At 39.2% G+C, this 27,895-nt stretch overlaps 1 protein-coding gene across 2 annotated transcripts; it reads left to right on the plus strand.

The window, feature by feature from the left end:
- LOC131109449 (choline transporter-like protein 5-A) lies at positions 1 to 27,698 on the plus strand. 2 transcript variants are annotated; one of them, XM_078788864.1, is made up of 22 exons: positions 1 to 287; positions 3,902 to 3,950; positions 5,500 to 5,573; positions 6,850 to 6,934; positions 8,211 to 8,295; positions 9,815 to 9,943; positions 11,398 to 11,458; positions 11,583 to 11,706; positions 12,834 to 12,917; positions 13,072 to 13,184; positions 13,326 to 13,457; positions 14,652 to 14,751; positions 16,416 to 16,508; positions 16,757 to 16,844; positions 20,239 to 20,507; positions 21,668 to 21,762; positions 22,146 to 22,249; positions 22,347 to 22,420; positions 24,559 to 24,629; positions 24,713 to 24,801; positions 25,773 to 25,857; positions 26,888 to 27,698. In XM_078788864.1, the coding sequence occupies exons 1-22, from the start codon at positions 218 to 220 to the stop codon at positions 26,983 to 26,985; spliced, it is 2,172 nt and encodes a 723-aa protein (XP_078644990.1). In that variant the 5' UTR covers positions 1 to 217; the 3' UTR covers positions 26,986 to 27,698. The 2 variants fall into 2 exon arrangements, with proteins under 2 accessions (XP_078644990.1, XP_078644991.1); XM_078788865.1 differs by lacking the exons at positions 1 to 287; positions 3,902 to 3,950; positions 5,500 to 5,573 and adding an exon at positions 6,256 to 6,693.
- Positions 27,699 to 27,895: the final 197 nt, after the last annotated feature.

Genomic DNA, 27,895 nt, shown 5'->3' on the forward strand with positions numbered 1-27,895 from the left:
CACGATTTTGTTGTCTGTGTTAAACGAAAAACACGCTAACTGGGGCGGACGCTAACCAAGGTTCGTCTGTATTTCAACTGCTTGATCCGTTAAGCACGCTTGAATTAGTCAGACTTGAATTAGAGAGAGAGAGAGGAAAGCGAGAGAGGGCGGCTCAATCAGCTTATCTTTCTACCACATTCACCCCTTCCAGTGTCTTGGTCTTGTTCTACTCGCCATGGCGCCACGGCGGTACATCTCCCCCAACTCACAGAAAGTCACTGCAGCTTCACACCCCGGTCCCTACGGTGAGTAAATGCTTTTTACTTCACGGCAAAGACTATCCAATGCTAACATTGTTAAAAGCATCTGTCCCAAAAGGTAAAATAAGATAATAAACCTGAAATGAACTGTGCACCCCAAATGTACTAACTATAATTCACATCAGGTTTCCATAGCAAGTCCAAGTCTAAAAGCGATATTAATATTTCAGTAGCTTGTTTTCTATGGATTCAAGGAAGAACTATCGTACTAAGACTTGAATTGTCATATTTAACATTTTACAGCGTGAGGATTGTTCAATTAGTGGTTAGCGCGCAGACCTCACAGCTAGGAGACCAGGGTTCGATTCCACCCTCGGCCATCTCTGTGTGGAGTTTGCATGTTCTCCTCGTGCATGCGTGGGTTTTCTCCGGGTACTCCGGTTTCCTCCCACATTCCAAAAACATGCTAGGTTAATTGGCCACTCCAAATTGTCCATAGGTATGAATGTGAGTGTGAATGGTTGTTTGTCTATATGTGCCCTGTGATTGGCTGGCCACCAGTCCAGGGTGTAACCCGCCTCTCGCTCGAAGACAGCTGGGATAGGCTCCAGCGGTAGAAAATGAATGAATTAATTAATTTTAATGGCAATATATAAGCTTTAGGGACACAACACTGCCATTTTCACTGAAACACTGAAATCACTTCACACTCTTTATTGCTCTCTGGTTCTACCATATCTTACTTATTGTGTGGAAATATGGGCTAATAACTATAAAAGCAATCTTCACTCACTAAATGTACTGCAAAAAAGGTCAGTAAGGATAATTCATAATGCCGCCTACAGAGAACATACTAACTCCTTATTTCTAAAATCACAAATACTTCAACTTGCTGATATAGTTCATCTTCAAACAGATAAAATAATGCATAAGGCTAAAAATAACCAATTAGCTAAAAATGTCATCCAATACTTCTCTACAAGACAGGAGAAATATGATCTCAGGGAAGAAGTACATTTGAAACACTTCTATGCTAGGACTACGTTAAAAAGCCATAGCATTTCAGTATGTGGAATCAAACTATGGAATGGATTGAGTAAGGACCTCAAACAATGCACAACGATGAGCCAATTCAAGAAACAATACAAGCAGTTGATGTTTGCTAAATACAAGGATGAAGAGTCTTGAACCAGTCATGATGTGCTATATATATCACTATATTGACACTTACTATGGTACCCATTATGGCATGGGATGCTCATATCACCTTGTACTTCGGTACGAGGTGCATTATTAAAAAAAAACCTTAAACTGTATTATGGAAAGCAGGAAGTGAACAAATGTAACAGTTACTGATTGTAAAAGTACCAGATGGAGGGGTAGGATTTAATAAGCTTTGCTTCTTCCTACTCCTTTTGGACATGTGGAACTGTGAACTGATTATGGGATGCACTCAATTGTAATCTGATGCATGTTCAAATGAAATAAAACCATTACCATTTTGGAGACGCCATATCCTGAAAAACTTCCTGAAAAATAAAAAAGAGACACCTTGTCTGGGGGGCCGGCCAACCTGATTGTGACCTGTTGATTTTTTATGAACTAAATGCTAAAGAAAGCGATGCATGGAAAGGTTATTTTTTACTTTGTTGGCACAATGTGGCACCAAGCCAGACACCACGCTGGGGTTTTGCTATGAGTTATTTATTCCATTCAATAGTGTTTATCACCTTGGGTTCTTCTACTTCACATCAAGTGACTTAGCTAATAAATATCTTAAAATTAATAGTACAAATGTGGGATTTTTTGGTAATGTTGATCAGTATTCATTGTGTCCCGAATAAGCTGAACGTACCCCATCCATACAGGGTGGCGTCCGGGAGGCATCATGATAGATGCCCGGGCCACCTCAACTGAAGAGCAGCTCCACTCTGAGCTCTTCACCCTATCTCTTAGGGTGAGTCCAGCCACCCTACGGAGGAAACTCAGTGTCTTGTCTCCGTAATCTCATTCATTCGGTCACGACCCAAACTAAAGGTCGTGCCCTTCTGGACTAGACGTTTCCGGGGATGCCAAGGAGTGTGATCCCCTTGTAGTTGGAACACAGCCTCCGGTCACCCTTCTTGAAAAGGGGGACCACCAAACTGGGATGCCAACCCAAAGGCACAGTTCCCGAATTCCACGGTCGTGCCCCGCTGTAAACACTGTGGACCGGGTACTCCTACCCGTTTCTGAGGCATTGGACGGTTTGCCAGAACACCTTCACAACAAGTTTGGGGTCTGTCCGGCTGATACGACCACAAAGTCATAAATCATAGACCTCTGGCCGAGGGTGTCCTGGTTCCAAGTGTACTTATGGACATCCCTGTGTTAGTTGTGGACAAACTGTGGTTGCACAGATGTCCGATAACATCACACCGCACGGGTTCAGATCGGGGAGGCCGTTCCTCCCAATCATGCTCTCCAGCACCCCTCTGATATGGACTCCAAGACGGCCGGGTACTCTGTTTGGTGCGTCCACGCAAACGACATTCAGGACCCTTTCCCAACCCAAAAGTGTAGGGAAATGACCCTCTCGTTCACCGGGGATGACTTAAACAGAGAGGTACCAACCCGAGGGGGCTATTAATAAGTCCACAGTTCAGGATCCTTCCCCACTGGAGTGTTGACTCCATGTCCCAGGAACCAGATTTGGCCACCGAAGACCAAGTCGCCCAGGCACCCACCCTCGATGCCACCCTTATGCTTGTCCCCGCAGGTGGTAGGTGTTGGGAGGGAGTTCCCATGTGGCTTCTTCAGGATTTGGGTCACCGCAGGTCTTTACAGTATGATTGTGGGTTCCATTGATAAACCCATTGAGAAGCACTGCCCTGCAGTACAGGATGCCTTGGACTATGATGGTACTGTACGTCACTATTCCTTACCCTGATGCCAACAATAACAATGGTGGTCTGGACCAGAGGGCCTGCTGCGTCTTATCTCGTCAGCACAGGAAGAAGATTAACTCCACTAGAGTAATGCTCTTAGCTGAACTGAGGTCTGTTTATTTCAACAACATCCCTAACTTGACCTCCTTTGTTTTGGACGTGACCTGGCTGTTTCTTCATGGTATCGTCACATCAATGTAGTTCATTTATTTGGTATCAACCATATCCATATTTCCTCGGGGGGCCGTCCCTATGATGTCCGCCCGGAATCGGGGGGCCCGGGTGTTGGTCCCCCGATGGCACGGCCTGCGGCTTCTCCCATTTGATTTGATATCTAAGGAAACCAGTGAGCCTATCCCAGCTGACTTTGGGCGAGAGGCGGGGTACACCCTGGACTGGTGGCCAGCCAATCATAGGGCACATATAGACAAACAACCATTCACACTCACATTCATACCTATGGACAATTTGGAGTGGCCAATTAACCTAGCATGTTTTTGGAATGTGGGAGGAAACCGGAGTACCCGGAGAAAACCCACGCATGCACGGGGAGAACATGCAAACTCCACACAGAGATGACAGAGGGTGGAATCGAACTTGGGTTTCCTAGCTGTGAGGCCTGCCCGCTAACAACTAATACATATATATATATATATATATATATATATGAAAGACGAAACAAATTCCGTTTTGATCACGTCATAAATACTATACTTTTTTTATCCTCTGCAGGAGAGCCACACAAATTTGATCCTTCATTCAGAGGTCCAGTGCACAGAAGGTAATGAATATGAATATGAGTATATGAATTCTTGTGATACAGCTGAAACACCAATCTTGACAACCTAGTGCTAAAATATATATTTTAAATTGGACTTTTTTTATTGGAAACAAAAACGTTTTGTCCTCAGATTCATACCAGGAAACATCTCTGTCCACATGGAAAATCCCTTGTTTTTCACGGTTAATTTGTTCCCAACTAGTGAAAATACAGCTTGCCCCATTCCCATCCCCGCTTATCCTCACTGGGGTTGCGGGGATGCTGGAGCCTATCCCAGCTGTCTTCAGGCGAGAGGCGGGGTACACCCTGGACTGGTGGCCAGCCAATCACAGGGCACATATAGACAAACAACCATTCACACTCACATTCATACCTATGGACAATTTGGAGTGGCCAATTAACCTAGCATGTTTTTGGAATGTGGGAGGAAACCGGAGTAGAAGACATCAGTTTTCAGCCCTCTTATCGTTTCAGGCATCGTACTTTCAGTTGCCGTCAGGTTGAGTTCCCATCACATCATCACGTCTCAATGTGATTCGTGCTGGTTCAGACGCTTACGTTAAATAGTGCTTGCTGTCATTGTTTTGTTCCACTGAAATATGCGCAATATTCTGAAAAATCTGAAAAGGTCTTGGTAACCTTTCTGCCAATTTGCCATTACACAGGCTGCGCTTCACCTGCGCCTCGAATAGCCAGGTCAGAGCTGACCAGCCTTCTCCGCACCTTTGGCTCACTGTTTTGTCACAAAATTGTCACTCTGCCAAGCTGAAAATGTCGACATCGGCGCACTTTTTTTCATAGGTTGGCTGTTCCTGCGACTTATACTCCAGAGCGACTTATAAATGAAAAAAGTGTTTATGTTCCATAAACACTGGACACCTTTTCTGTTCATGTTTATTTTTTGTGTAGCTGAATAACCATTGTGTTAGCATATCTTACACCTATTCAGCCTGTTCTCTATTCTTTTATTGTTAGAACTTGCCTTCCAAGAGGACGTAATGTCTGTTTTGGTCAAGTAGTTTGGAAAATAAATTACCCGCAAAAAATGCGACGTGTACTCCAGTGCGACTTATGTATGTTTTTTTTATACCTAATTCTACATTTTTGGCCTTGTGCGACTTATACTCCGGAGCGACTTATAATACGGAAAATACGGTAATATATATACATATACTGTATTTTCCGGACTATAAGTCACACTTTTTTTCATAGGTTGGCTGTTCCTGCGACTTATGTATGTTTTTTTCTACTTAATTATGCATTTTTGGCCTTGTGCATTATACTCCGGAGTGACTTATAGTCCGGTACTATATATACCATAATTTCCGGACTATAAGTCACACTTTTTTTCATAGGTTGGCTGTTCCTGTGACTTATACTCCAGAGCGACTAATGTATGATTTTTTTATACCTAATTATGCATTTTTGGCCTTGTGCAACTTATACTCCGGAGCGACGTATAGTCCAGAAAATATGGTATATTGTAGCCTTCTGGTAACTTGAAGGATGGACTGATTTTTTCCCCCCTTTTCTCATACCTGTCTCACAGGGGCTGCACAGATGTCTTCTGTTGTTTCATCTTCATCCTTGTCATCCTGTCATACGTCAGCCTTGGGATCGTAGGTAAGTCCTCTCTCTCCTCAGACACACGCTCGTGTCAACATAATGTGAGCGGACTCGACATCTGAAAACTAGCAACTCCGATCCCATCAGGGCTGACAATATCACCTGAGGATATGTTCAATATTGTCTGAACCACGGACTCTTTCATTATTTTTACAGTCTCACCTGAAGATAATAACAATGTGCAGATTCTATGCATACATGGAATTAAATATCTGCTCGTTTACTTTCTCGAGCAAGTCAGAATCCCTGAGATTACAGAAAGGAGACACACAGGAGAGCAAAGGTTGTTTCTTCAATAACAGGCATTAAGTTGGTCATAAGGTGGTCTGCAACCCTGACATTGAACTGGTTTGTCTAAGCCTGACACCTTTTCACTTGCCATGTGAATTTCGAAATATTTTGTTACCCATCACCTCGTACTTCGATACGAGGTGCATTATTTAAAAAAAAAACTAAACTGCATTATGGAAAGCAGGAAGTGAACAAATGTAACAGTTACTGATTCTAAAAGTATCAGATTAAACAAATTAACAAATTAAAAATATTTTATATTTTTTTACATTTTTTTTAATTTTTAAACTTTAAAAATAAATAATTTAATTTATTTAATTTAAAAATAATTTATTTAAAAATAAAAATAAAAATAAAAATAAAAATAAAAATAAAAATAAAAATAAAAATAAAAATAAAAATAAAAATAAAAATAAAAATAAAAATAAAAATAAATTATATTAGGAAAGCAGGAAGTGAACAAATGTAACAGTTACTGATTGTAAAAGTACCAGATGGAGGGGTAAGTTTTTAACAAGCTTTGCTTCTTCCTACTCCTTTTAGACATGTGGAACTGATTATGGGATGCACTCAATTGTAATCTGATGCATGGTCAAATGAAATAAAACCATTACTGTTACCATCTGTTTTCTATGCCGCTTATCCTCACTAGGGTTGCTGGGGGGTGCTAAGGTACTACAACCTGAACTTCTGACATGATTTGAAAGGAAGCGTCATCATGCTGTGGCAATGACTGCAGAGAGTACAAATTTCAATGACGGGTTTAAGAGCATGTTGATATTTTCAAATCCGAATAGAAATAAGGGAAAATCAATGTCCAGTTCAGGTAATTAAATATTCTGCACTCTTTGATGAAAGAATTATATGCACAATATCTTAAATATCAACAAATACAGCACAGTACTTGTACAAATATAGAACATAAAGCAATGTAAATAAAGGTTTAAGCAGTCATGGAAATTGATGGGTGTGTTTTTTCCAGCCTGGTTACATGGTGACCCCGGGAAGGTTCTCCATCCAACCAACAGTAATGGCGAGTTTTGCGGTCAGGAGGGGACCTCCAATGCGTGAGTCATTCCTTGCCTCTTACACATAACAACAAACTAATAATGACTAACAACATAAACAAACGGTACACAAACACCCAATAAGATGGGAGACAGTGGAGTGCAAGACAAGAGCTGATATTCCAAGATTGACAGGAATGACCGGGAAACAATTCCTGGGTGACTCTCGAGTCGAAGCCCATGCAATCCAATTCAACAATTTATGGAATGGAATGGCCTTTATTGTCATTATACAAGATGTACAACGAGATTGGAGAGCTTCTCCTTTCAGTGTAATAGTTACGTTGAAAAAGTATACAAAAAGTAAAAGTAAAAAAAGACAGTTTAACAAGATATATACAAGATATACACATAGTATTGTGCGCAGACCTCACAGCGAGGAGACGAGGGTTCAATTCCACCCTCGGCCATCTCTGTGTGGAGTTTGCATGTTCTCCCCGTGCATGTGTGGGTTTTCTCCGGGTACTCCGGTTTCCTCCCACATTCCAAAAACATGCTAGGTTAATTGGCCACTCCAAATTGTCCATAGGTATGAATGTGAGTGTGAATGGTTGTTTGTCTATATGTGCCCTGTGATTGGCTGGCCACCAGTCCAGGGTGTACCCCGCCTCTCGCACAAAGGCAGCTGGGATAGGCTCCAGCACCCCCTGTGACCTTCGTAAGGATAAGCGGTAGAAAATGAATTTTTTATTTTATTTTATTTTATTTTATTTTATTTTATTTTATTTTATTTTATTTTATTTTATTTTATTTTATTTTATTTTATTTTATTTTATTTTATTTTATTTTATTTTATTTTATTTTATTTTATTTTATTTTATTTTATTTTATTCTTATACACTGCAAAACCGCTGCTCAAGCTCTGCAACCATTCTGTCCAGTGATCAATGATATAATCATCATTATTATATTAGTAATTAGCCTATTATTATTACTATCATCATTATTATTCTTCTGATTATTACTACTACTACTACTAGTAGTAGTAGGCTAGTATTAGCCTGCTTGTTGGCTTGCTTATAAGCCTGCTTTTGCCCTATTATATGATTTTTTATTATTTTTTTAAATCAATAAAAAATATTTTTTAAATCAATATAAAATATCAAATTATGTAGGAGGGCTTAAGACAATTTTAGGGGGACTGAAGACCCCCTAAAATAGGCCTAATGACGCCACTGCAAAACATGAAGGGTTTACGTGGGTTTCAACTACAGGTAAATCCATATCTGATACACGTCTTTTAAGCAAATTGTTTTTTTTTTGTTTTTTTTTTCAGGAAGCAGCCAATTCTCTTCTATTTCAACATCATAAAATGTGCCAGTCCCGCTATTCTCATCAACCTACAGTGCCCAACAACTCAGGTACGAAATATATTTTGCAAAAAGTACAGGAGGTTCCTGCCTTGTGTGGGGTTTACATTCCCGGGACCACCAGCCAATGGCGAAAAATCTGAGTAATTGATACGCCCGTTAAAATGACATTAACTTTAACAGTGAAGCATAAAGACATAAACATGTAAAAATAAATAATGCAACTTTGTTCTTAAATAATCTGCATAGAGGTTATTTTTGTAACATTGTGACTTTATTCCCATAATATTTTTAGTTTATTCCCGTAGTATAAATAATGTTACAACTTCTTCCCCAACCTAACGTTCCAAACATGACGACTTTGTTAAATATTGGCCAATAGTTCCAATCATTGATAACCTTTTACATAAAATTTGATGTAATTATCGCTGTCGTTGCACATCAAATTGTTTACTACAAAGAGATTTCTCCTACTTATTATAGCTAAAAACGTATTTCTATCTGCGATTAAATAGAAATATAAATATTTGATATAATCTATTTATGAATAATTATTTATGATTTATGATTTATGATTTATTATTTATTATTTATTATTTATTATTTATTATTTATTATTTATTATTTATTATTTATTATTTATTATTTATTATTTATTATTTATTATTTATTATTTATTATTTATTATTTATTATTTATTATTTATTATTTATTATTTATTATTTATTAAAGAAAGTCTAGTCTAGTCTAAAATGTGATTAATTCTGAGTTAACTATGGGCAAAGTGCGATTAATCCCAATCAAATATTTTAATTGACTGACAGCCCTACTTTTAATTTGTTAAATCCACGGCCCGCCTCCCAGCACTCCGCTGTGATTGGTCACATCCCAAGTACTGCCGTCTAATTTTGTATTGGAGTTGATATTTCATTTTCATGTTCACAAAAACATGAAAATATTTTTTCTTGTTGAGAATCACCACCTCCAACCACTTCTGTCTGAGCTTGCCTTGTGGAAAGCCATAGCTAACAACCGTAAACAGAGCCAAGCAGAATTGTGGGGAGGGCAGTCCTAGAGGGTATCTGGCCTACACGGCATGCCCATATAAGGAAGCATGTCTCCTGGTGATGTCACAGGGAGACTGTGTTAGAAAAAACTCTCTGAAAGCAAGTGTTTTCCAAATGCGCAAACTCATTATCTGAAACTTTGGCATGGTTTAACACAAGAATACAACATTGTAAATATATTAATATTTATAGGCTATAAAAATGGATAAAGCAACTTTAACAATCATGTTTTAGATATAAATGACACAAAACCATACTCTATGCTCAATCAGTCATAGGTGGGGATCCACAAAAGGAGACCAAGTTAACCATTCTGAGCCACTTTGTTGTTTTAAGAATACATCCCCAACTTCATTTCCATCAAGTGTAAATATCAATGCAAAAGTACATAATTATGATCTTTTTTTGTATGCAGACATATAATTCCAGGCTCCACTGGCCCATTGAGCCTTTATGACTTTATTTTCCGTATGTGAAAGGCAAATGTTCTGTGTTTGTTCCAGATGTGTGTCTCCAAGTGCCCTGACAAATTAGTTACTTTTACTGCGATGCAACTGCAGCACAAACTTGGCAACAGTTCCTGGGAGTATTACAGACAGTTCTGTAAACCTGGATTTGATCAGCCTGAAAAGGTATGGTCACCATGCATGATCGCTTGTAGTACTGTACAAGTACTGTAGGGGTTGCTGTTGGGAAAATCTACTTTCTAAAGCCTCACCCTTTATCTTTACAGGGTTGTCTATTGTTAGATAGATATTATTATTATTATTATTACACCTTTAGAGTCAGTCCATGCAATCTAATACCTTGTCATAGAGGGCCTTATTGACACAAACACCAGTACTACGGTAATGGTTACCATCATAGGCCAAGGTTTTTATTATTATTTTATTATCCAATAGTGACAATTCTTCACCTCCAATCAACAGAGAGATGATGAAGGCCATGTTCACACTGCGGGTCAATTCTGGTTGTTTTTGCTCATATGTGACATGTGAATCCTTCCTTCCTTCCTTCCTTCCTTCCTTCCTTCCTTCCTTCCTTCCTTCCTTCCTTCTTTCCTTCCTTCCTTCTTTCTTTCTTTCCTTCCTTCCTTCTTTCCTTTCTTCTTTCCTTCCTTCTTTCCTTCTTTCCTTCCTCCCTTCCTTCCTTCCTTCCTTTTCATGTCCATCCTTCCATCCATCCATCCATCCTCCCTCCCGCTCTCCCTTCCTCCCTCCCTCCCTCCTTCCTTCCTTCCTCCCTTTTCATGTCAGTGTGAACAGCACGATTCCAACACACGGCGATGGTTGTGACATGGTGCATCCATCCATCCTTCCTTCCTTCCTTCCTTCAGTCTGTCCATCCATCCATCCATTCTTCCTTCCTTCCTTCCATCCTTCCTTCCTTCCTTCCTTCCGTCTGTCCGTCCATCCATCCATTCTTGCTTCCTTCCAGCCCTCCTTCCTTCCTTTTCATGTCAGTGTGAACAGCATGATTCCAACACACGGCGATGGTTGTGACATGGTGCATCCTTCCTTCCTTCCTTCCTTCCTTCCTTTCTTCCTTCTTTCCTTCCTTCCTTCCTTCCTTCCTTCCTTCCATCTTTCCTTCCATCCATCCTTCCATCCTTCCTTCCTTCCTTCCTTCCTTCCATCCTCCCTCCCTCCCTTTCTCCCTTCCTCCTTCCTTCCTTCCTTCCTTCCTTCTTTCCTTCCATCCTTCCTTCCTGCCATCCTTCCATCCTTCCTTCCTTCCTTCCTTCCTTTTTCCTTCCATCCTCCCTCCCTCTCTCCCTTCCTCCCTCCTTCCTTCCTTCCTTTTCTCCTTCCTCCCTTTTCATGTCAGTGCGAACAGCATGATTCCAACACACGGCGATGGTTGTGACATGGTGCACCCTCCTTCCTTCCATCCATCCTTCCTTCCTTCCTTCCTTTCTTCCATCCGTCCGTCTGTCCTTCTGTCCTTCTATCCTTCCTTCCTTCCTTCCTTCCTTCCTTCCCTCCCTTTAGAGTTTAAAATATTACAGTCCAATTCCAAAGATGGCAAGAAGCATCCAAGCGTAAATGTTCTTTTGTTTTGTCCTTTTCACTTTGGTATCTTCCAGCCGGTAGCTGAGGTGCTGCGAGACGAGGATTGTCCTTCGATGATTGTGCCAAGTAGACCATGTAAGGATGATGCTTGAATTTTCTCCTATAGAGTCATTCTAGTATTCAGTATATAGTATAGTATAGTATACGTATAGTATAGTATTGATTATAGTAACCGAGTGTGTGCGTGTGTGTGTATCAGATCTTCAGAGGTGTCTGCCAGATGTCCTCACTCTTAATGAGACCGTGAGTTTGGCAAATAAGTCAAAGTCCAAAGAAGCTCTGGAAATAGCAGATAGTGTCACCGAACTCCAAGATGTTGCCCGGTATGTCTTCTATTTCACATCATCTTTTTTCTTTTTCCGAATTATTTTCAGCAAAAAACTGTCAGTAACTCTCAAAGACAGTGGATGTAACACAGCAAGTGAAACAGTGCCGGTCAACGGTAATGTGACTAGTTAAACAGTAGCCAACCACAAAAGTCGTTTTGACAAGCATCACAATTGAACAGCCTCATAATTCCTTTGTCACACACTTTGTCAGCCACTCTCCGATGTATCGGTCGATCTTTAGCAGTTATACACCAGAAATGACTGTAGTATTCTACACTGGTCAGTCAGTAATGGTGAGACACAAAAGCACCAGACCAGAATGCCAAAACAACAGGATTTTATTGCAGGTGGTCTGAATCCCCGACGTCACTTCCTGTCCGGGACATTGGGTAATAATAAGGTGTTATTTCTACACTTTGACACACTTTTTCTCATATTTTAACTGTGTTTTAATGAATAAATATTGTATTTTAATGTATCTTTTACTCTGTTTACTTGCTTTTATTCAACTCCATTCTTCTGTAAAGTGTCTTTGAGTATTTTGAAAAGCGTTATACAAATAAAATGTATTATTATTATTATTAATATTGTTATATTCATGTTAATAATAATTATTATTATTATTAGTAGTAGTAGTAGTAGTAGTAGTATTATATTAATAATAATAATAATACATTTTAATTGTATAAAATATGATATATTAATATTATATAAATATTATATTTGTATTATTATTATATTAATAATAACAATAACAATAATAATAATAATAATAATAATAATAATAATAATAATAATAATAATAATAATAATAATAATAATAATAATAATAATAATAATAATAATTATTATTATTATTATTATTATTATTATTATTATACATTTTATTTGTATTGCGCTTTTGAAAATACTATAATAATAATAATAATAATAATAATAATAATAATAACAATAATACAGTCTATTTATAAATAAGCAATCCTACTTTGCTGAGATTGACTTATGACGGTTGGGTCTGGAACCAAATAACCCCAATAAACGAAGGATTACTACATTTATTTATTACTTGTTGGCCATTTTTTTGCTTCCATTCCAAATTGTACTCCTTTTCATCCTTGCAGAGGAATAAGAGGACTGGTGGATGCTCAGCAGATCGGGCAGAAGATAGTGGAGGATTTCTCCAAGTCATGGCCATGGATTCTCCTGTAACTACAATCCAAAGTGCACACAAAGTCAGCCACAGTCAATGATAGAAATTAATCTTATTTGCTATTTATCATCACGACCACGCCTTATAGGAACACATGAACTGGAGCTCTCACTGTTATTTTCACTTTCAAATCACTCTTTGTCTTGCAGAGGTCTTCTGATGTCCTTGGTTTTCAGTTTTATCTTCATCGTTCTGCTGAGGTTCACCGCTCGGCTGCTGTTGGGGACGACCATCATAACCGTCATGATGCTTCTGTCATATGGTACTCATTTCAGCTATGGACTTCATTCTTTAATGGTTAATGATAACATCTGCCAGTCCACTTAGATTTAGTATTGATTTTTTCATTTTTTTCATCCTTTGGTCTTCCAGCAACTCATTGGTTGTCTTTGCTTACGTTTAGGTTTATGGTTCTGCTCCTTGAGGTTGACCGAGCTCGGACAAAGTCAAGGTTCTGATGTGTCTATCATGCAAGTCGGTCTGCAAACGGATATCAAAGTCTATCTGCAGCTGAAACAAACTTGGATCATTTTATGTAAGTTTTTGTTTTCATTTGTTTTACATGAAAACAGGAACAACATCAAACATCAGCACGAAATGGATACAGATACAGAGGTTCATTCATTCATTCATTTTTCTACCACTGGAGCCTATCCCAGCTGTCTTTGGGCGAGAGGCGGGGTACACCCTGGACTGGTGGCCAGCCAATCACAGGGCACATATAGACAAACAACCATTCACACTCACATTCATACCTATGGACAATTTGGAGTGGCCAATTAACCTAGCATGTTTTTGGACTGTGTGAGGGTGGAATTGAACCCGGGTCTTATTGCTGTGAGGTCTGTGCGCTAACCACTCGACCGCCGACACCACAAATAAGAACGTTAAATAGCACTCCATCAGATAATCAAATCCGACTGGGGCGGTTGGTAATTGTGTGAATGCCGAAACCATTGAGCTACCTATGCAGACTATTCCAAATATTCCCATATTTAGTGTCATTTCATATTTTTCCAATAGAAAATGAATGGTACTCCGGTTTCCTCCCACATTCCAAAAACATGCTAGGTTAATTAGCCACTCCAAATTGTCCATAGGTATGAATGTGAGTGTGAATGGTTGTTTGTCTATATGTGCTGGCAACCAGTCCAGGGTGTACCCCGCCTCTCCCCCAAAAGACAGCTGGGATAGGCTCCAGCATACCTGTAACCCTAGTGAGGATAAGAGGTATAGAAAATGGATGGATTAAATTATTATCTGATCGGAATCTTTCCATGGTGTCCCAACTCTAAAAAGAAAGTACCCCCAAATGAATGGTGGGGGGTACTTTTGTTTTTTTCATTTTCCAATACAAAATGAATCGTACTCCGGTTTCCTCCCACATTCCAAAAACATGCTAGGTTAATTGGCCACTCCAAATTGTCCATAGGTATGAATGTGAGTGTGAATGGTTGTTTGTCTACTATATGTGCCCTGTGATTGGCTGGCCACCAGTCCAGGGTGTACCCCGCCTCTCGCCCGAAGACAGCTGGGATAGGCTCCAGCACCCCCCGTGACCCTCGTGAGGATAAGCGGTAGAAAATGAATGAATGAATGAATTGGCAGTAAAACTAATAAGTTGACTTATGAATACTTCGGGTACACTTCAGATTTGACAACATTCTGTAAATGAGCAGGCATTTAAAAAAAAAAAACATGTTTGTTGTGTCTTCTTTTCCGTTGTCAGTGATGTGCCTTGGAATGACGGAAGTTTCAATCTTCTTCATTCTGGTCATCGTGAGGCGGAGGGTGGAGCTGGCCGTTGCCCTCCTGAAAGAGGCTAGCGGGTACGTCCATCTTCATGGGGTGACATCTGGGTGTCAAATTAGCATTGGTTGCAGTTTTACTCTGGTTTCCTCCCACATTCCAAAAACATGCTAGGTTAATTGGCCACTCCAAATTGTCCATAGGTATGAATGTGAGTGTGAATGGTTGTTTGTCTATATGGTAGAAAATCAATGAATCAATTGTTGCAGTTATTGGTTACTTTCCCAAAAATGTATGAATTAGTAACATAATTAGTCCCTGGTGTGCAGTCAGGGCCAGCAAGGCCTTCTCTCAGAAGTCATAATATTATAAGAAACAAAATGACAAAGGTCACAGAAAACATTATAATGTTATGAGAATAAAGTCAAAATATTAAGACAATAATTACGAGAGAACACTTACCAGAAAATATTACAAATTGTTGTAATTTTACACAAAAAAAGAAAAAATATTGAGAGTAAAGGTTGTATTATATCAAGAAAAAAAGTTACAATGTTACAAGAATAAACTTCTAATATTATGAAGACAAATAATGTCATTTTAGTAGCATAGAGATGAAGTATTAAATCATTTATTTAAAGTTGTAACATCATAAGAAACAACAATGTCATTTCGGGGGAAAAAAATTATAATTTTTTTTTTCATCAATATCACAAAGCTGAGATGCAGTTAATCCTTTTTAGCATATCGACACTTCACCAGTGCTTCAGATTTTTTTTATAACTAAAATAACATCATAATATTATAAGAAAAAAATGTGAGTGTGAATGGTTGTTTGTCTATATGGTAGAAAATGAATGAATGGTTGCAGTTATTGGTTACTTTCCCAAAAATTAATGAATTAGTAACATAATTAGTCCCTGGTGTGCAGTCCGGCCCAGCAAGGCCTTCTCTGCTGGCCTAAACACTCCTTGAAACATTCATTCATTCATTCATTCGTTCATTCATTTTCTACTGCTTATCCTCATGAGGGTCGCGTGGGTGCTGGAGCCTATCCCAGTTGTCTTCCGGTGAGAGGCGGGGTTCACCCTGGACTGGTGGCCAGCCAATCACAGGGCACATATAGACAAACAACCATTCACACTCACATTCATACCTATGGACAATTTGGAGTGGCCAATTAACCTAGCATGTTTTTGGAATGTGGGAGGAAACCGGAGTACCCGGGGAGGTACTTTTCTTTTTAGAGTTGGGACACCATGGAAAGATTCCGGTCAAATAATTATTTAATCCATCCATTTTCTATACTGCTTATCCTCAATAGGGTTGCAGGTATGCTGGAGCCTATCCCAGCTGTCTTGGGGCGAGAGGCGGGGTACACCCTGGACTGGTGGCCAGCCAATCACAGGGCACATATAGACAAACAACCATTCACACTCACATTCATACCTATGGACAATTTGGAGTGGCCAATTAACCTAGCATGTTTTTGGAATGTGGGAGGAAACCGGAGTACCCGGAGAAAACTTGCACGGGGAGAACATGTAAACTCCACACAGAGATGGCTGAGGGTGGAATTGAACCCTGGTCTCCTAGCTGTGAGGTCTAACCACTCGACCCCCGTGCAGCCCTCTCCTTGAAACAGTATTGGTTTATTCCTAACAGTCTACTGTTATTGTTACGGCCATTTATGACGGCCATTACTCCAAAGTGTTCACGTGTTTTGTCATCGATTTCGTTGCAGAGCCATCGGTCACGTCATGTCCGCTCTCTTCTACCCAGTCGTCACTTTTCTCTCTCTTGCTTTGTGTGCTTCCTACTTCACCGTTACTGCCTTGTATCCTACACAAAGGTAAACAAAAGGGTTCCAATTTTTTTAATTTGTGTCCTCCAAATGTGACTCACACTTTTAATTCCACTTCATATCACCATACTATAAGTACTATACTATAAGTACTATAATATATTTATTTCTACATACAAAGTGCATCACCATCTCGGTGGGCGAACACATTACGTTGCTTCTGTTATGTTTTGCTCCAAAACCAGTATTGTGTTCCGTGCAGCTTTAACACTGTAAACCAGGAACTTAGCATCTTCAAGGGAAGCCATCCATAAAGTCACGTCTCCTGATGTGAGATGTCCTCATTCCAACGCCACTTGCAACCCTGAGGTACAGTATACTGCTCCCAATGCTCGTTTTTATCTTTTGAACAAATCAGACATACAGTGGGGGGAAAAATAATGATTCCCTGTGCCCTCCAGAAGTATTCCAACAGGGAGGCCAATTCCTTTTCTTCTGTTAAATATCTGTTACTTAGTTCACCAGTGCTTCAGGATTTTTTTTAACCAAAATAACTTCATAATATTATAAGGAAAAATGACATTGTAAAGTTGAAATATTAAAGAAAATTTTAATTTTTCAGAAGTCATAATATTATGAGAAACAAAACGACAAAGGTTGCAGAGAAAGAGAATAAAGTCAAAATATTTAGACAACTACAAGAGAACACTTACAAAGAACTAGTTACAAAACAGTACAAATTGCTGTAATTTCACACAAAAAAATAAAAATATATTGAGAGAAAAGGTTGTATTATATCAAGAAAAATGATTTTTTTAAACCAAAAAAACATCACAATATTATAAGGGAAAATGACATCATAAAGCTGAAATACTAAAGAAAAAATAAATTTTTCAGAAGTCATAATATTATGAGAAACAAAATGACAAAGGTTGCAGGGAAAGAGAATAAAGTCAAAATATTAAGACAACTTACAAAAAAATAGTTACAAAACAGTACAAATTGCTGTAATTTTACACAAAAAAATAAAAATATATTGAGAGAAAAGGTTGTATTATATCAAGAAAAAGGATTTTTTAACCAAAATAACATCACAATATTGAAAGGAAAAATGACATCGTAAAGTTGAAATATTAAAGAAAAAATAAATTTTTCAGAAGTCATAATATTATGAGAAACAAAATGACAAAGGTTGCAGAGAAAGAGAATAAAGTCAAAATATTAAGACAACTACAGGAGAACACTTACAAAAAAAATAGTTACAAAACAGTACAAATTGCTGTAATTTTACACAAAAAAATAAAAAATATCGAGAGAAAAGGTTGTATTATATCAAGAAAAATGATTTTTTTTAACCAAAATAACATCACAATATTATAAGGAAAAATGACATCGTAAACTTGAAATATTAAAGAAAAAAAATTTTTTTCAGAAGTCATAATATTATGAGAAACAAAATGACAAAGGTTGCAGAGAAAGAGAATAAAGTCTAAATATTAAGACAACTTACAATAAAATAGTTACAAAACAGTACAAATTGCTGTAATTTTACACAAAAAAATAAAAAAATATTGAGAGAAAAGGTTGTATTATACCAAGAAAGAAAGTTACAATGTTACAAGAATAAACTTCTAATATTATGAGGGCAAATAATGTCATGAGATGAAATATTAAATATTTTTTTAAGTTGTAACAATCATCAATCAATCATTTCAGGGGGAAACAAATAGTTACAAAACAGTACAAATTGCTGTAATTTTACACAAAAAAATAAAAAATATTGAGAGAAAAGGTTGTATTATATAAAAAAAAATGTTTTTTTAAACCAAAATAACATCACAATATTATAAGGAAAAATGACATTGTAAAGTTGAAATATTAAAGAAAAATTAAATTTGTATGAATGAATGAAAAAAAAAAAGAAAATTAATGAAAATGAAAAAATTAAAGTTCTGCACTGTCCTGAAATGAGTGTTCCAAAAAATCAGAAATGCTGAATACAAACCAACAAATCCAAGGCCATGGTTCTGCAGCATTGTCCGCAGCAATCTGGCACTTGTGGTGATGAGAGTGCATCGAGAGCAGCCAATTGGGTTGGCATGGGCATCTAGTCCAGATGCCGCCTGGAAACCTGGTGAGATGTTCCAGGTGTTCCGGGTTCCCTGGGGTAGAACTAGGACATGTTGGAGAGACTAGGACATGTTGGAGAGACTAGGACATGTTGGAGAGACTTTGGGTTGGCATGGGCATCTAGTCCAGATGCCTCCTGACCCCCCTCCCGACATGTTGGAGAGACTTTGGGTTGGCATGGGCATCTAGTCCAGATGCCTCCTGGAAACCTGGTGAGATGTTCCGGGTGTTCCGGGTTCCCTGGGGTAGAACTAGGACATGTTGGAGAGACTAGGACATGTTGGAGAGACTAGGACATGTTGGAGAGACTTTGGGTTGGCATGGGCATCTAGTCCAGATGCCTCCTGACCCCCCTCCCGATATGTTGGAGAGACTTTGGGTTGGCATGGGGATCTAGTCCAGATGCCTCCTGACCCCCCTCCCGACATGTTGGAGAGACTTTGGGTTGGCATGGGCATCTAGTCCAGATGCCTCCTGACCCTCCCCGACATGTTGGAGAGACTAGGGCATGTTGGAGAGACTTGGGTTGGCATGGGCATCTAGTCCAGATGCCTCCTGACCCCCCTTCTGACATGTTGGAGAGACTTTGGGTTGGCATGGGCATCTAGTCCAGATGCCTCCTGACCCCCCCCCCCCCCCCCGACATGTTGGAGAGACTACGACATGTTGGAGAGACTTTGGGTTGGCATGGGCATCTAGTCCAGATGCCTCCTGACACCCCCCCCCCCCCCCCCGACATGTTGGAGAGACTTTGGGTTGGCATGGGCATCTAGTCCAGATGCCTCCTGAACCCCCCCCACGCCCCCCTCCCCTTAATTTGGCATCTAGTCCAGATGCCTCCAGGAAACCTGGTGAGATGTTCCGGGTGTTCCGGGTTCTCTGGGGTAGAACTAGGACATGTTGGAGAGACTAGGACATGTTGGAGAGACTAGGACATGTTGGAGAGACTTTGGGTTGGCATGGGCATCTAGTCCAGATGCCTCCTGGAAACCTGGTGAGATGTTCCGGGTGTTCCGGGTTCCCTGAGGTAGAACTCGGACATGTTGGAGAGACTAGGACATGTTGGAGAGACTTTGGGTTGGCATGGGCATCTAGTCCAGATGCCTCCTGACCCCCCACCCCCGACATGTTGGAGAGACTAGGACATGTTGGAGAGACGAGACTAGGACATGTTGGAGAGACGAGACTAGGACATGTTGGAGAGACTAGGACATGTTGGAGAGACTAGGACATGTTGGAGAGACTTGGGTTGGCATGGGCATCTAGTCCAGATGCCTCCTGACCCCCCCCCCCCCCCCCCCCCCCCCCCCCCGACATGTTGGAGAGACTTTGGGTTGGCATGGCCATCTAGTCCAGATGCCTCCTAACCCCCCCCCCCCCCCCCCACGCCCCCCTCCCTGGTAGAACTAGGACATGTTGGAGAGACTTTGTCTCACAGCTAGCCTGGGAATGCCTCACTAGCCCCCCTGGTAAAACTGGTAGAGGTGGCCAGAGACCAACAGTCTCAGTTGGGAAGCCTGGGCTGGCCGACCCGGACCCGGATCAGCAGAAGAAAAAGGATGGATGTACCGTTACACCCCAGACATTTTTTTGGAACATTTCCCAACATCGGTTTCATTCCCTCACATCTCAGACGGTCAACAGTAGCAGCAGCGACAAAGAAATGGCGTGCCTGGGTTCCCGGTGTTGGTTTACGTTGGACGGAGGGGAGACGCTGTACCACCGCCACCTCTTCCTGCTTCAGCTTTCCAACCTGCTCGTCTTTCTCTGGTTGGTTAACTTCAGCTTGGCCTTGGAACAGTGCACTCTAGCCGGAACGTTTTCCAGCTACTACTGGGCCAGGAGGAAACCTCAGGATGTTCCTCCTTGGCCGCTGTTTTCAGCCTTCAGCACGGCCATCAGGTCAGATTCAAACTTTGTATACGTTGAGGATTTGTGACGTTGAGGATTGTTGTTTTGGTCTGAAACTCATTCAGACAAAAACAGTAGTAGGTTTTCCATATTATATATAATCAGGAATGTTGGCAAAGTCGCCATTGGAACCTTGTTGATGATTTATTATGAAATGTTTATCCATAATAAAAATAAAAATAAAAATAAAAATAAAAATAAAAATAAAAATAAAAATAAAAATAAAAATAAAAATAAAAATAAAAATAAAAATAAAAATAAAAATAAAAATAAAAATTTATGTGAGTGTGAATGGTTGTTTGTCTATATGCCCTGTGATTGGCTGGCGACCAGTCCAGGGTGTACCCCGCCTCTCGCCCAAAGACAACTGGGATAGGCTCCAGTACCCCTCGCAACCCTCGTGAGGAAAATGGTAGAAAATGAATTAAAATTAAAATTAAAATTAAAATTAAAATTAAAATTAAAATTAAAATTAAAATTAAAATTAAAATTAAAATTAAAATTAAAATTAAAATTAAAATTAAAATTAAAATTAAAATTAAAATTAAAATTAAAAGACAGCTGGGATAGGCTCCAGCACCCCCGTTACCCTCATGAGGAAAAAGCGGTAGAAAATGAATGAATTAACATTAACATTAACATTAACATTAACATTAACATTAACATTAACATTAAAAAAATAAAAATAGGTTAAAACTTCAACAAATTTTAAAATTAAAATATTAGGAAAGCAGGAAGTGAACAAATTTAACGGTTACTGATTGTAAAAGTACCAGATGGAGGGGTAGGATTTAATAAGCTTTGCTTCTTCCTACTCCTTTTGGACATGTGGAACTGTGAACTGATTATGGGATGCACTCAATTGTAATCTGATGCATGTTCAAATGAAATAAAACCATTACCATTACCATTTGGCTGCTCCATAACCAAAATGTATATTATCTAAAATAAATATACAGTAACAACTGTACGAAGAGAATTTTAGAATACATTTTTGTTACTACATACTTCATGTGCCAGACCACATCCCAATGGTGTATCACATAATCACTGTATCATGACAATATCATTTAAATCCGGAGTTATGACATATTCATATCGCTATTTATTATCATTTTAGGTTTGTGGTGATAACAAACACTTTTCTTCAGGTATCACACAGGCTCCTTGGCCTTTGGGGCTCTGTTTCTCTCTGTTGTCCAGCTTTTCCGGATCATACTAGAATACCTGCAGCAGAAACTGAAAGGTGTACATGTCACGTAGTACATAGTACATAGTGTACACACCAGGGGTGGAACTGTACGCCATAATCACAGTACACTTTGTTTCATCTAGCTGAGTAAACTTCCCGAAATCATCTGGGAAATCTAATAAATCTATAAAATCTAATTAGCATAATGTGTCATTTCAGGTGAATCAGTCACAACTGGACTGTTCGTGTTGTTCAAGTTCCTTATTGACCCACTTCCTGTCCCTCACTTAATGGACACTGTGTTGAAACCCTGGACCCTTCTGAAAGTTTCATACCAAAAAATCCGATTAGAAATACACGTACTGTTCCACCCCTGATCAATTCATGTTCTTCTGCTTCTGTTCGTCCTCCAATAATCTTGAGTGTATTTTTTACAGGTCTGGACAACAGCCTGTCCAGGTTTATAATATGCTGTCTTCAATGCTGTTTCTGGTGCTTGGAAAAATTCCTTTGCTACATGAACCGAAACGCGTACATCATGGTGAGTCGGTTCATGTGTCTTTATAAAAGAAAGCTTAATCCTTGGAGGACTGCTAAACGTTCCAAACATGTCATAAATGTGATCTCTTATCCTCCAGATGGCAATCTATGGCAAGAATTTCTGTACTTCGGCCAGAGAGGCCTTTTTTCTTCTCATGAGAAATATGGTCAGGTAAATGGTCTTGTCTTTTGTTTGTTTGGATTGGAAAGCAGGAATACACAGTAACATAGTTGGATATAAAGTATAGTCGGTATATACGTATATCCATGTACTGTATGTATGCAGGTTGATCATGGTTTGTTTCAGACATGCGTACATTCGTTATGCAATTGCCCCATCTGCTGTCCAAACTTGGTACTGACCTGGTCAATATGAGAGCATACTGTACATGAAGTTGGACCTCCAGTACATTTCAAAAAGCAGTTGCTAAAGGGTAATCCAAGGAATTACTATTACTAAACGCCATTTTCGACACCCCGTTATTGCACGTTACTGAAGCCGCCTAAACTATGGTGAGATAACCCATCAGGTTTTAGCGAAATTGCGTCTTCAGCCAATTAGAGAACTTGAGTGGGCGGGTGTTTAGAGCACATAAGCAATGAGGATTGGCTATGGTTTAGTAAAATTGTGTCTTTGGCCAATCAGAAAACTTGGGTAGGCGGGTGTTTATAGCCCATAAGCAATAAGGATTGGCTAAGGTTTAGTGAAATTGCGTCTTCGGCCAATCGGAGAACTTGAGTGGGCGGGTGTTTAGAGCACATAAGCAACGATGATTGGCTAAGGTTTAGTAAGATTGCGTTCAGCCGATCGGAGAACTTGAGTGGGCGGGTGTTTAGAGCACATAAGCAACGAGGATTGGCTAAGGTTTAGTAAGATTGCGCCTTCGGCCAATCTGAGAACTTGGGTGGGTGGCTGTTTAGAGCAAGTCAAAACAGCGTTTTAAAAAGGAAGTACAGACACTACTTTAACGTCGTTGATGTCAAAGGTAAAATGTACTTTATGTCGCTGAAAAAAAAACTTTGTCCACGTCTTGTGTGAGCAACTCAAACCCACAGAAACACCTGTCAACTGCAATAAGTGCAAACCTCTGTTTTTTGAGAAGTAACTATAACGAATTACTTTTTTATAGTAACGTGCCCAACACTGCCCCTGATGTACTGTATGTATGCATGTTGATCATAGTTTGTTTCAGACATGCGTATCTTCATTCGTTATTCATTCGCGTACATTCGTTATGCAATTGCCCCATCTGCTGTCCAAACGTGGTACTGACCTGGTCAATATGAAAGTGGAACATACTGTACATTAAGTTGTACCTCAAGTACATTTTAAGGCAGGGGTCTCAAACTCAATTTACTTGGGGTCCACTGGAGCTAGGGTCTGGGCGAGGCTGAGCCGCATCAGGTTTTCCAAAAAAACCCCACATTTATTAAAAACAGAAAAATGAATAAACTTTGCTTTGGTTCCGATTTTCTACAAGAAAAGCTCTGATAAAACATTCCACTGTTCTCAAATATCTTCATTTTTATTTTTCTACACAAAATAAGATGAAAAATAAATAAACAAATCAAGAATAAAGAAAATCAATCAGTAATAAATAAATATAATAATAAAACAGCAAATAATTAAAAATTAAGAAAACACATATAGTTGGTGGGTAGACAAATTATTTTTTTCAGATTAAAATGAACAAAGCATTATTAGAGCCCTGTAGACATGACAAAACACGACTATAGTCACATTTATGCTTTTTTATTTACAACATATTGCGCAACTGCAGGGTCTTGAGATACATGCTAACTCGCAAACTAGAGAGCTAGCGACCTAAATGGTAGCCTTCAAGTTATTTCCTTTAAACTTAAATCGCCAAAAACTTACCACTTCCACATGCATAGGGAGGATAACTATTAACAGTTATTTAACCTTTAACATGAACATTAATCAAACGTAATAATTTTTTCTGGGTACATGATACCATACAGCATCCATATCGAACTTGCGCGGGCCGCACTAACATTAAACTTTCATATCAAGGCGGAGGCCTCAAACTAGTGTCCTGCGGGCCACATTTGGCCCGCGGGCCGCATGTTTGAGATCCCTGTTTTAAGGTCATAGTCCAGATATTTCCGGAGAAATATCATTAAATTGTGTCTTAACAAGTTTACAATTCACATGTTTTTAGTAATAATCTCGCCTTAAATAATGAAAGATTATTCATGATCGATTGAGTTATTTTGTAAGACAAACTTTGTGTTTGTTTGTGTCATTGTGTAAGGATGTAAGATATTCCTTCCATTTCTACTCCATAGGGTTGCTGTTCTGGACAGAATCACCGACTTTCTCTTATTTCTGGGCAAAGTCATGATAGCAGGAGGAATTGGTAAGTGGACATGCAACAGTCCATTCTGACAGTTTCCTTTTGGCGCAGATCACACCCAGCGTGTCCTCCTGTCTGTCTTTCAGGTGTGGTAGCATTTCTTTTCTTCACACGGAAAATACCACTTCTACGGGAACAAGTGCCCAACCTCAAGTACTGTGAGCTTTCGATCATGGTTAGTTACAGACACTTGCAAGAATGAATATTCAGCCAACTATTTAGTCATTACAATGCTTTTAGACACGATACAGTAATCCCAATTGCTTCCAGACCGACAGTGATATTAACATTTCCTTTATTTATAAAGAACTATTTTGTAATTAGAGCATTGAAAGCCTGTTTACGACCTTTTTTAAAACATTATTAGAGGCTTCTAGACAGGAAGAAAACCCTTATAGTCACATTTCCACGCCTATTTCCCAAATTTATGAGATATAACAAGAGAAGATAAGAAAATAAGACTTGATATAAATGCATGTCCTTCAGTACCCTTGCATATCCTTGCGTATCCTGGTGTATCCTGGCGCCTCGACGCAGGATCATGATCCAAGGATCACTGATCACTACATTTTAAAAAAAACAACCTTAAACTGTATTATGGAAAGCAGGAAGTGAACAAATTAACATTAACAAATTAAAATATTTAAAAAATGTAAAAAATTTAAAATTTGGAAAATTTTTTAAACATTTTAAAACTTTAAACATAAATAATATAATTTATTTAATTTAAAAATAATTCATTTAAACATAAAAATAAATTATATTAGGAAAGCAGGAAGTGAAGAAATGTAACAGTAACTGATTGTAGGATTTTGGAATCAAGCTATGGAATGGATTGAGTAAGGACCTCAAACAATGCACAACGATGAGCCAATTCAAAACGTACGTCGGTACGTGACTAAAATTACAATTAAAATTAAACAAAAAAAACTAAATTATATTAGGAAAGCAGGAAGTGAACAAATGAAACAGTTACTGATTGTAAAAGCACCAGATGGTGGGGTAGGATTTAATAAGCTTTGCTTCTTCCTACTCCTTTTGGACATGTGGAACTGTGAACTGATTATGGGATGCACTCAATTGTAATCTGATGCATGTTCAAATGAAATAAAACCATTACCATTATTATTTCTTTGTCCAAATCAGGCAATAGTGGTGGGTGCCTACCTGATTGCTCATGGTTTCTTCAGTGTCTACACCACCTGCGTCAACACTCTTTTCCTCTGCTTCTGTAAGTACAGCAATACTCTACCTAAGTATTCATCCATCTCTTTTTCATACCAGTGTCCTGCATTCACACTCAACAGAGGGACGCTTCCACATTGTTTTCACTTAACAGACAAACCATTCCATCCTGGTTTCTCTGTGTCCTCTGACAGATCCAAAAAGGCAGTTTTTCTTAGCCTGTGTCACCAAGTGCTTGCTCATTTGGGGTTCAATAATAAAATAAATAAAATAAAAATAAAACTCCCACATTCCAAAAACATGCCAGGTGAATTGGCCACTCCAAATTGTCCATAGGTATGAATGTGAGTGTGAATGGTTGTTTGTCTATATGTGCCCTGTGATTGGCTGGCCACCAGTCCAGGGTGTACCTCGCCTCTCCCCAGCTGGGATAGGCTACAGCACCCCCCGCGACCCTTGTGAGGATAAGCGGTAGAAAATGAATGAATTGATTTGTATTTCGATGGGAGAGAAATAAGTATTTGATCTCCTACAAGCCATCAAGAATTAGACGTGTCGCTTGAGCATAAAGAGCCCACCCCATAGAGCGAAGAAATTCTTGAAAGAAATCCAAGATAACACTCAATAGCTGCTTGATGTCAAGGGAGTTGGGAGCACAGTGTAACCTGTCTAAACATTGAACATAAAAACACTACATTCTGTCTTCCATTTCTAAAATAAACCAACAAAAATAACAATATTAGACTGTTTGATCTCCGTTCACCTGGAAGAGGTGGCCGGAGACTAGGAAGTCTGGACTTCTCTACTGAGGGTGCTGCCCTTGTGACCTGGACCCACATAAGCAGAAGAAAATGTAATGGGAATAAAGTCTAAATCATATGGGAATAACTAATATTGAGAATAAAACATACAAAAATTGTTCAAGAAGAAGGCTGAAGTACTTCTAAAATAAATAAAAAAAACTGCAGCCAAAAATGTTTGGACAGCCCCCGGCGAGACATTTGTGGATTCATGCAATGTCAATTGTCAATGTCAACAGATTCCACTGAATCTGAGATTCCCTCTCATCCAATCAGGTGACGACCTGGAGAGGAACGACGGGAGTTCAGAAAAACCTTTCCTCATGTCCCCAGAGTTGCACAGGATTTTGGGAAATTCCTCACGGCCACATTGAGATGCAACCAACCTAACAGCGACTCTGCAAGCAAGATGGTAAAAAAGTTCACATTGGGAGTGACCAGGATGGATAGGATCAGGAAGGAGTACATCAGAGGGACATTACATGTTAGAGACCTTGGAGATAAAGTCAGTTATCGGCCAGACTGAGATGGTTGGGACATGTCCAGAGGAGAGATAGTGAATATATTGGTAGAAGGATGCTGCCAGGTAGGAGGCGTAGAGGAAGACCAACGAGGAGGTTCATGGATGTAGTGAAGGAGGACATGAGAGAGACAGATGCAGAAGACAGGGTTGGATGGAGGAGATTGATTTGCTGTGGCGACCTTCAATTCTGAAGGGAAAAAGCGCAAAGAGAAAGAAGAAGAACTTTGTCCTTTTGTTTTTCTGATGTTGTATTTTATCTTGGCGATATTGCAAATAACCCAGTCATCTCATTATACTGCAGTATTACTGAAGATTCTTTGTTTTTCCCATGAATTAAATACAGTGCATTCCCTTTTTAAAAAACGTACCAGACACATTAGATGTATTTGTACAAAGTATTGGCTAGGTACCACCACAAGAGACCAGGTCTACGAGAACAAGACGAGAGGAGATATTAACATTACTTTTAAGAAAAGTACCATGAAAAAATACATGACCATATTTAACGGCCTTTGTTAGGTTTCTGATGGACAAAAGAATGAAAATAAAGTTCTTTTTCCTCCACTTCTGCACCCCTTGTCAATGCCAACCACGTTGTGTGGCAAAGAGAGGAAGTACTTGTTTTAATGGTAAACAAAACACATTTTATTTTTACAATGTTTCACAACACTGCCGACTAGTGGCCAACATAAGTAACGAAGTGGGGGAAAGAAGGGGAAGGAGTGATTAATGACACGTGAAAAGGTATTATGATTACAAAT

The sequence above is a fragment of the Doryrhamphus excisus genome, linkage group LG2, assembly GCF_037039965.1.
Source record: "Doryrhamphus excisus strain RoL-2023G ecotype Guam linkage group LG2, RoL_Dexc_Guam_v1.1, whole genome shotgun sequence".
Lineage (NCBI taxonomy): Eukaryota > Metazoa > Chordata > Actinopteri > Syngnathiformes > Syngnathidae > Doryrhamphus > Doryrhamphus excisus.

Excerpts from the sequence above, each read along its gene's own strand:
- LOC131109449 (XM_078788864.1), top strand. The coding sequence starts at position 218 with ATGGCGCCACGGCGGTACATCTCCCCCAACTCACAGAAAGTCACTGCA. Across the intron at positions 8,296-9,814 it reads TACAGTGCCCAACAACTCAG|ATGTGTGTCTCCAAGTGCCC; the intron begins GTACGAAATATA and ends TGTTTGTTCCAG. Across the intron at positions 16,845-20,238 it reads ACGCCACTTGCAACCCTGAG|ACGGTCAACAGTAGCAGCAG; the intron begins GTACAGTATACT and ends CTCACATCTCAG.